This window comes from Callorhinchus milii, unplaced genomic scaffold (assembly GCF_018977255.1).
Source record: "Callorhinchus milii isolate IMCB2004 unplaced genomic scaffold, IMCB_Cmil_1.0 Scaffold27, whole genome shotgun sequence".
Taxonomy (NCBI): domain Eukaryota; kingdom Metazoa; phylum Chordata; class Chondrichthyes; order Chimaeriformes; family Callorhinchidae; genus Callorhinchus; species Callorhinchus milii.
In genome coordinates this window covers 848,692-858,976 of record NW_024704768.1, presented here as the reverse complement: position 1 = coordinate 858,976, position 10,285 = coordinate 848,692, and the positions used below count along the sequence as shown (strand labels likewise).

The 10,285-nt window shown below is 47.5% G+C and overlaps 1 protein-coding gene across 1 annotated transcript in view; it reads right to left on the bottom strand.

Annotated features, from left to right (window-relative positions):
- Nucleotides 1-6,147: 6,147 nt before the first annotated feature.
- Nucleotides 6,148-10,285, bottom strand: part of LOC103189983 (lens fiber major intrinsic protein-like) — a 4,422-nt gene continuing 284 nt past the window's right edge. The window contains exons 2-3 of the mRNA XM_042344144.1: nucleotides 8,315-8,395; nucleotides 6,148-6,466 (exon numbers count right to left, since the gene is read on the bottom strand). Of these exons, the coding sequence (XP_042200078.1) occupies nucleotides 6,281-6,466; nucleotides 8,315-8,395 (267 nt within the window). The 3' untranslated portion in view covers nucleotides 6,148-6,280. The remainder of the gene's footprint in view (nucleotides 6,467-8,314; nucleotides 8,396-10,285) is intronic.

Below are 10,285 nucleotides of genomic sequence, written 5' to 3'. Positions count from 1 at the left end.
GCTATAATATTAATAATAATAATCCTTGCATTTGATATTTGAAACGTCTCAAAGCGCTTCACAGAATATACTGTAATATTAATTGACTGTATATTTTAGCGGCGAAATGAAATGCGGCAGCCAATCCTACCTCCAGTGACTGGTCTGCCCTCAGCTCCACATCTTTCCCGCCCGCTTCTCCCACTGCCTCTCACCGCAGGCCGCCGAGACCCTTATCCATGCTTTCAAGCGCCCTAAGACGCTACCTTGCGTGGCGGGCACCATATAAGTGCAAGTTGTTATTGATCACGTCCCAGTTTGACTACTCCAACTCCCAACTGTTTGCTGGACTTCCCTACTCTTCCCTCCACAAACTGCAGATTATTCAGAACTCTGCTGCTCGTGTTCTTCCCGCCCCAGGCTCCACAAACTGATCATCCCCATTCTTGCCCGGCTTTACTGTCTCTCCATCCCTCGGTCGCTGATGCTACAGAGTCTTTCTAATGCTGTACAGTCAATGCAGATTCACCATAATGATACCAGGGTCTAAAGAGTTAAATTATGAGGACATGTTTCATAAAGTTGGTCTCTATTCCCTTGAGTTAAGAATGTTAACAGTTGATCTGATTGAGGTTTTTTAAAATAATGAAGGGATTTGATAAGGGGGGGAGCTACAAGGAAACTATTTCCTCTGGTGGGGGAGGGGGGGNATCCAGAACAAGGGGGGCATCATCTTAAAATTAGTCAGGCCGTTTAGGAGTGAAATCAGGGGCAGTTTTTCACCCAAAGGGTAGTGGGAATCTGGAACTCTCGACCTCCCCCAAAAGGCTGTGGATTATGGCTGGATTTGTGCAGACTGAGGTGGAGAGATATTTGTCAGATCAGGGGATCGGGATACGGGGCAAAAGGGGGTAATAGACTTGAGGTACAGATCAGTTACGATCTTATAAAACAGACTCGAGGGGCTGAATAGCCTATTCCTGTTTCTATGATTGAGTGACCATATTATTAGTTATTTATTTTGGAGGAATTAGGGATCCGCCAATCGACTAACAACTGGGTTCCTACTTACTGTTAGGTGAACAGGGTTGTGGAGTAAAGAAACTTGCCTAAGGTTTTGCCCTACTTGGGAATCGCTCACCACTGCACTACAGGAGCGTGGCAAAGGGCAAAGTGAGATGGTTAATGCTGGAGTGTCTAATCGGGCTTTTACCTATTGCCTGTGTATGCCACCACACTGTGCCCAGACTGCTTGGCTGATGTTCTGGGGTCAAACTGCTGTTTGTGGGCTGTTGCTGTGTGCATGTGGGCTGCCATCTTGGCTAACAGATGTTAATCCTGATTTGATATCGCGCCTTATCACGTCTTCGCGATGTCTCAAAGCGCTTCACAGAATATACTGTAAAGTGAATTGGGCGAAGCTCGCCAGCCAACTGACTCCATTCCAGATGGTTTCCTATAAAGCGCTTTGGGACGTCCTCCTGATGTGAAAGGCTCTATACCAAATGCCAGGATTATTATTACAGTAAACGGCTGATAACTCGACCCTGGCTTGAACTTGTCAGCCCCACTGATGTCACCATCCTGTCAGTATCCCAGCCGCATTTATTTATGTATTTATACGCACGCCTAACTCACAGCTCCTGATAACTCATCACTAAGCCCTTTGCCCCCGGAACAACTGAGGTGATCAGAAGTTTACTGTGTTATTAAAATCTCAGTTGGGTTTGGAAACTTTTTAAGCACGGTGATGGATTTCCGTGCGTGGAGTGGTTGGGATGCAGTGTTTGTGTGTGAGCCCTGGGAGGCACTGGATGGAGAGACGTGAAACTTTCACTTGTCACACAAAACACCAGAAACACCAATCAGTCAGGTTGTGTAGAATTTATTCCATGTTTTCCCCCCCAATGTCTACAAGTTACAACCACTGGTAAACACGAAGGGGCTTTGTATCTCTTACATCAACTGTTTCTATGGCAACAACTAAAAAATACACAAAATAATATAAGATTGTAAATTCTTGTACACATACAGTTGTGTGGTGTTTGTTTTATAAAGTCAATATCTGTTTGTTTTTCTGGGGGGGGGGGATGTGTTGATGTAACTTGCAGAAAAGTAATCCGTTTCCTGGTAAATTCTGTTCACAATTGACCCTGGTGATAGTGTTGGTGGAGGAGTATGAGCAAAATCTGTGAGCAAAATTGATTTCAAGGCAGGCAACAAAAACAGTAAGAAGAAAAGACTTGAAAAATCCCAAACTGTAAACCTAACTCAGGCTTGAATTTCAGAATAATGTTCCACCTTCACCAGAGGTGACAAGTAAGGCAAGTTGGACTTGACAAGTTCTCTTTTTAGCTGAAACGTGGTGAAGTCCAAGATAGCAGCAACTCAATTATAGCCACTCACCTCCCAGACCATCAATCACATCCTTGTTCCATTAGTATCTGTGTGTGTGAGTATGTCTGTGTGTGAGAGTGAGTGTGTGTGTAAGAGTGTGTGTCTGTGCGTTTTTGTGTCGAGGAGCATAAGGGAGTTACTGACAATTTTTTCTATCATTTAAAATTCCTCAAAAGCTAACATCACCGAAAAAGAGACCCCCCCCCCCATCATTTTTTTTAAAAACTAAAACGTCGTTGATGGATTCAGTGCAAGTTGTGAGGTAAGGAAAGCTCCCGGGATGGGTTAGAAGCCGAGTGTGGGAGTGAGCGGTGAGAATGTAACTCACCAAATCGGTCGCTGGGACCTTATCTCGCCAGGACCCCCCCTCCCTGTTAGTTAGGGCTTTGGCTGTGGGGTTAACAGGAGCCGAGGGAGAGGATTCCCTGCCCCCAGTGACTGGTCGGCCCTTCCAGGTCCTGCTGATGAGCCGGGCCGGGCTGTGCTGCCATCAGCAGTTGCAAATGTTGAACTAAAAGAATATTTCTATTAATGTGCTGTTTTTTCCCTTCTTTTTTTTAAAAAAAACATTTATTTCCCCTAAAAAAAGCATCGAGATGCTTCTTTTGATTGTGTTTTTTTAAAAAAGACAGTCAGATTATCGTTTGTAATCAGACCAGTCACAGAGATTACATCCAAAACCATTCACTGGGACATACGATCACTTCCCTGGTTTATAGACTGTTGGGCTGTCAATTGTCAAACCCTCTCAGTTCCTGTTAACCCTACAACCCAAAGCCCTAATGGGTAGGATGGTCCTATCTGGAGCCGTTCAGCTCCAAGAAGACTCCTCCAGGCAAAGAGAGAGAGAGCACATTCCATTCCAACAATCTATCTGTGGGGTTTCCATGTGTAGGAGGAGGCAGGGAATCCTCAGTTGGATTTGGAGACTCTTAAGCAACGGTGATGGGTTTCCGCAATATGTCAGCCACCTCGGCTGGTCAAAAAAAACACAGCCGGAGAGACTTCATCTGTGTGTGTTTTTTTCTATGAAAAAATTCTAAGTAAATCAGATTTCCGGTTTCCCTCCGTTCCAAAACGAACGAGGGAAGGCAGTACTTCTCTTAAACAGCAAGTTGTCAATTTTTTTAAAATAAAAAACAATTTCTCTCCCCCCCCCCCCCCCCCCCACGGCCCTCAAAAAAAAAACAACCCAAAAGGTTGTGCTCAAATCCCACCGCAAAATGCACAAATGTTCACAAAGTGTTCAGAAAAATGCGCTTTTGCAAAGTCTGAGAAATACGTCGCAGGCGAAAGAAAGCGATTACAGGAACTTGTGATTTACTCAGAATTTTTTAAAAAAAATTAAATCGTTTCAGATTATTATTATATATAAATATATATATATAAAGCAATCTCCCTCCCCCTCAACTAAAGCGTTTTCCTCTGAGCAGCGGCTCGAATGCTCTCCGAATGCGCTCCGGGACGCTACCCTGCGTGAGGGGCTCTCTGTAGAAATTCAAGTTGTTGTTGTTGATTGGAATCTGAACTGCACACCGTGACCTCCAGGGGGCGCCCTCGGTGCAGTTGCCCCCATTTAACTGTGGAGTCTGGGGTTCGCAGTGGGCAGCAATCAAAAGGAACTTAGTTCCCTTTCAGCTCGTCTTTATTTTCATTATTTTACTATTTTTTAAAATAAATATGTTAGTTTTGAGGTCTCCCCTCTCCTCACTCACAGCTGAGATTGTGTGGCGATGGAGACAAGGGGTGAAACTGTTAGCAATCAGCTTTTAGATGGTCTTTTTAGTCTTATGTTTTGGACTTGTCGCCCACAAAATACAGTCACTAAACTTTACAGTATATGCTGTGAAGCGCTTTGAGACGTCTCGAAGACGTGATAAGGTGTTATATCTAACGCAAGGATTATTATTATTATTAGTTAAACCCACAAGGCAAGGGCTCTCTCCACTTGCCTGGAGCGAAATTAGACTTTATTCCAACAGAATAAAGCCACCACAACAGGTTTTGTTTTAAAACAAAACAACTTAAGAGGGTTCCTTTACCAATACAAAATAAAAAGTTGCTGGTATTTCAATAAAATTTTGCTTGCAACAAAACTGTCTGTTGTGTGTGTGTTATTAGCGCATCACAAGGGAGCGTTTTATACAGTGTTTTGTCAGGAGTGAAATCGTGGGGGGGGGGCGGGAATGGGGAGGGGGTTGGAATCTCTTAATTTATACCATCAAAATCTTGAAAAACAACTTGATGCAGCCACATCCATCATCCCAAACCTCCCCCCTCACCCCTCACCCCCCTCTCTGGTGGCAAGATATCCTGCACCATTTCTATTTTTCACCCTAAACAAGAGGGTGAAATCTTTATGTGACATTATTCTATGGTTTCCTGCTGTTACGGTGCAGGTTCTGCACTCGGTAGGAAAAGTGGGCAGAGAGAGAAATACAAGTGTGATTCTAGTGATTACTTTTTGGAGTTTATAATATGGGTTTAACAAGGAGTCGGGCTGCTTCCTGTCTCTACCCATTGTCTGACGCTGTGAGAGTTTGTCCGTTGCTGGTCACACAAGTTGGGTCTTTGCAATTTGTGTGTGTGTGTGTTTTTTAACTGAAATTGGAAGAGATGGGGCAGACTGTATTTTGTGACATTTCTTATTTAAGAAATCCAAAGGCAGAGTCCTTCTGCACCTCACTCCCCCCGGGAGCCCCAAGATGTAGTCACGTTGGCATATTCATGAGTTTTTTTTAATTAAGAAATTTCTTAATTTCTTGAAAATGAAAAATGTGCAGTGCTGTGGGGGAAGAGTGGGGGAGTGGGACTAGTTGGGGTAAGGGGGGGGGGAGTGGAACTAGTTGGTAGCTCTTTCAAAGAGCCGGCACAGGCCCGATGAGCCGAATGGCCTCCTTCTGTGCTGTAAGATTCTATAAGTCTATAATTTTGCTTGAAAGCAACTTGGAAAGAGTGGGGGGGGCGCGGAGGGCGGGTTTGGAGATCAGAATTGCGGGCTGCACCGCCGTCTGGCGGCTTGAGTGTCCAACAGCTTCGTCCTGCATGTTTTAAACAGGATTTTGCCAAAGTTCAAACTAACTGTATCTTCTCTTAAAAAACAAAACTCTTTCTAAAACCCACATCACGCATGTAGCGTTTGACTCTTGTTGTTTTTGTGCTTCAAGAAAGAACCAAAAATCTTAAACCTACCGGTTTGTTGCAAGAAATATATAATATACACATATTCCTGAAATGTAATCAAGGGATTTTTAAACAAGTGCTATATAGTTGTATAGTTATTTGCTAGGAGGTGAGATATTTCTGCTCCTTTTAGAAAGACCCACCCTACTGTCAATTTGTAGAATTCACTAAAAAATTAAGACTCGTTGAAATTTGTCATGCATTTCCACTGAAAATCACTAAAGTTTTGTCAAAAAAANTAAACCCAACCCAACTATTATATACTGTGTTTTCCAAACATACAAATAAAAATGAGCAAACTTTTGTGTGGCCTTTTGTTTTTAAAAAAAAGCAGGTTATGAATTTAATGTAAACTGCTGTGAAATATAATTATCGTCAAATAAATACGTTGGTAAATAAATAATTTCATTCTTTTTTGTTTGGTTGTTCTGAGAACCTGTTTGTAATTAAGGGGACATTGTCCTTTGCCGAGTCAATGAGAGTGGAGCATTATATTCAAACCCTAAATTTGAATAATCCTGAAGTGTCGAACATGTTTTTTTAAACCAAATACCTTTTTGGCTGTACAATAATTGTCGATCTCTCTTAATTCCCCGTGGTGGGATAGTTAACAGCATTTATATTCTTTCAATCACACCTTCAATAACAACACAGTAAAGTTCACGTCACTTGGGTGATGGGAGGACAGTCCTTGTGTTGTAAACTCCTCTCTGTACTCGTCTTATAAAGCTTGTGTTTTAAGTTCAATTGGGTCACCTCTGGGTTCCTGCTGTCCCTCGCCTTCTGGGGGCTGGGCTCCTTTCAGGATGGCCAGTCTCTCTGAGAGACCCCTCATCCTGGGGAAGAGGATAAAATCATAGACCAGCGCTGCTATGGAACCCCCTATCAGGGGACCCACCCAATACACCTGTGAACAAAAAGCACAGACTCAGAGTCAAGTTCAGAAAGCAATTTAACTTTCTCCGTTAAACCTCATTCACCTTTGCTGCCTATCGCTCACTCCCATAACTTGTCATCGGCTCTCTGCTGTCTTAATAATAATGTAATAACAATAACTTTGCATTTGTTATAGCGCCTGATCACGTCTTTGAGACGTCTCAAAGCGCATCACAGGATACACTGTCAAGTGTAGTGACTGTGTATTTTGTGAGCCAACAGCGGCAGCCAATCACACACAGCAGCATCGCCACAAACAGCCGTGGATTGAGTGATCAAATTTTATTTTTTGTTGGAGTTATTGTTACCCCGAAAAATGCGATCCGCCAATCGACTAACAAGCGGCTTCCTCCTTACTGCTGTGTAAACAGAGGGGTGCGGAGTGAGGAAACTTGCCCCCTGCCTCCACCTCTGCACAACAGGCAAGCAACAACCCAACAACCAACACCCAGCACTGCCCCCAGCGGCTGCTGGCACCAGCCGGTCACCTTGTCAGGACGTTTAAAACCCATTTAAGACGTTATCATAGGGACAGGTCAGGGCGGTGACGGCCTCTGAACAATCTCTGCACAATTGAACTTGTTGAGCGAGAGTTTAAGTGAGGACAACTCGCTGAGGTTTGGGCAAACAGCTTCGGGCTTAGCCACCTCAGCACCCGCTCCAGTAACTGAGAAGGTTGGCAGTTTATGACTTTGACGCGAAGGCCTCCATCTTTACATCAAATCCAGGGGCAGCATCGCTGAACCCACCACCTGAGGCTCCTGTGGGGACCTTTTATTGAGGACGTCCTCCCGACGTGAAACAACAACAACAACAAGATTACATTTGCGTAGTGCCTTTCACATCAGGAGGACGTCCCAAGGTGCTGGAAAGGCGCTGAAACAAATATCATTTGTTGTTAGTTGTTTTTTGAGTCGGTTCCAGGGGTCACAGAGGGCCATCCCATTCCAGACACAGGAATTTCCATGTCCAGGTGGGAGGCGCAGATCTCTAGGTCTGAGTTGGAGACTCTTTGACACACACGGAAACCCCTCACTAGACACCCGGCTGATCACAGTGAGGGGTTTCAATGTGTCTCAGACACCCGGTTGGTTGATTGATTGTTATCTAATGGTTATCTATTGACTCCCACCTGACGGTTTGTGTGGTTCTGTAGCAGCAAAGATTCCCGTTAAACCCTGACCGAGTGATTCTGATTATCTTTACTTCTGTTGCTTCTCCTCCCCCACCCACACCCCAGTCTCTCTGCACTGTTCTCCTTGGAGAGGTTAACCAGTCAGGTTTCACAGACACAATGGTTGCCACATAAGCCTTGAGGGTGCGAATGTCAATTATACTCCCCCCGCCCCCCCCATCGCTGATATCTGGCTTTGTTGTTGAGCTCATAGAATTATAGGGCACAGAAGGAGGCCATTTGGCCCATCGTGTCTGTGTCGGCTCTTTGAAAAGAGCTTCCAAACCAACCCCACTCCCCCGCTCTCTCCCCATAGCCCTGATCAACCCCACTCCCCTCTCTCCCCATAGCCCTGATCAACCCCACTCCCCCGCTCTCCCCATAGCCCTGATCAACCCCACTCCCCCGCTCTCTCCCCATAGCCCTGATCAACCCCACTCCCCCGCTCTCTCCCCATAGCCCTGATCAACCCCACTCCCCCGCTCTCTCCCCATAGCCCTGATCAACCCACTCCCCCTCCTCCCCATAGCCCTGATCAACCCCACTCCCCCACTCTCTCCCCATAGCCCTGCAAACTTGTCCTCCCCAAATAATTATTTACTTTTTTAAAAGCTGTTATCGAATCTTAGTAAAGTAAATCCTTACCCAATGGTTTCCAAAGTTTCTGGTGAGCACGGCCGGGGCAAACGACCGAGCTGGGTTCATTCCACATCCCGTGTAATAGATCTGCAAATGAGACAAAGGAAATCCATCAGTTGTTACCATCTATAATAACTGCAAAATACACACTGTCACTCCACTTGACAGTATATGCTGTGAAGCACTTTGAGATGTCTCGAAGATGTGATGAGGCGTTACCTCAAATTATTATTATTATTATTTATTTAATAACCTACCTTATTTTGTGGATAAAAATTAGTGTCAGTCTAGATTATGTGAAATCCAAGTTCTGCTCTGGGCATTTGGGAGTGGGGGTGTGAGGGGGCAGCAGAACGGGGTTGATGAGCCCATTTCAATGGACTTTCTTTTAAAGCAATTTATTTTTCGTTTTGCAAATACAAGATAAAAACATCAAAGGGAGCAGCTGGGTTTACCTCCAGAAACAACAACAACTTGCATTTACACAGCGCCCCTCACACAGGGCAGCGCCCCAGAGTGCTTGACAGTGACGCTGAGCCGGGGGGAGGGGGGGGCAGGGGTAGGTGACCGTAGGCACTGGTCGAAGTTAAAGGTCTTTAGACGTGACCAGAAAATGGGGAGGGAGGGGGCGAGGTGGAGGGAGAAAGGGTGAGGGGTGTGTGTGGGAGGGTGTGAGGGGGTGAGGGGTGTGTGTGGGGGGGAGGGGTGTGTGTGGGGGGTGAGGGGTGTGTGTGGGGGGAGTGGGGTGTGTGTGGGGGGTGAGGGGTGTGTGTGGGGAGTGAGGGGATGTGTGTGGGGGGTGAGGGGGTGTGTGTGGGGGGTGAGGGGGGTATGGGGTGGTGAGGGTGTGTGTGGGGGGTGAGGAGTGTGTGGTGGGGGTGAGGGGTGTGTGGGGAGGGGGGTGTGGGGGTGAGGGTGTGTGTGGGGGGTGAGGGTGTGTGGGGGTGTGTGGGGTGGGGGTGAGGTGTGTGTGGGGGGTGAGGGTGTGTGTGGGGGGTGAGCGGTGTGTGTGGGGGGAGGGTGTGGGGTGAGGGTGTGGGAGGTGAGGGGGGGGTGTGTGGGGGTGGGGGGGGTGAGGGGTGTGTGTGGGGGGCTGTGAGGGTGTGTGTGGGGGGGAGGTGTGGGGGTGAGGGGTGTGTGTGTGGGGGTGAGGGGGTGTGGGGGTGAGGGTGTGTGTGGGGGGTGAGGGGGGGTGTGGGGGGGAGGTGTGGTGGGGGGGTGGGGGGTGTGGGGGGGGGGGGGAGGTGTGGGGGTGAGGGGGGTGAGGGGGGGGGTGGGGGGTGTGGGGGGGGTGAGGAGTGTGTGGGGGGGTGAGGGTGTGTGTGGGGGGGAGGGGGGTGTGTGAGGGGGGGGGTGGGGGTGAGGGGGGTGGGGGGAGGGGGGTAAGGGCAGGTAAACCCGACTGAAAGGTTTCGCTGTTTAAACGTGTGGCACCGACACGATGGGCTGAATGGCATCTTCTGAGCTGCAACCGCCAGTGTTTCTCCGCAGCTGCTCGGGAGCCGTGCGGGCGGGTTCACACTGTGACGGCCCCGCTGCAGGCACCAGCACCCCCAAAACAGGCAACAGTGGGGGGCAGGGGGTGGGCAGGGCATCGGGCAAGGCAGGGGCTGGCAGCCTCACCACTGACCAGCGACAACGCATTGGGTGCAGCGCTCTCCTCTGGCGGCTCATGGCTCTGCAGCCGAGGGCAGTGCGTCCTCACACCCAGACCCCAAACAGATAAATATTATTATAATATTTTGTGCAACAGAAACCTGTCCACACACACAGTCACCGCACTTTACCGTCAGATCCCGCGAAGCACTTGACGAAGGCGTTGACAATGTGATGAGGCCCCGTGTACACCGCGAGGATTGGTATTATTAATTATTATTTCCTTTATCCTTCATTTTATAAAACAGAGGAAATGACAAGCGACTTACAAACAGTCAACACCGCCTCGAACTCCACCAGCCCCGCCTACAAACAACAACA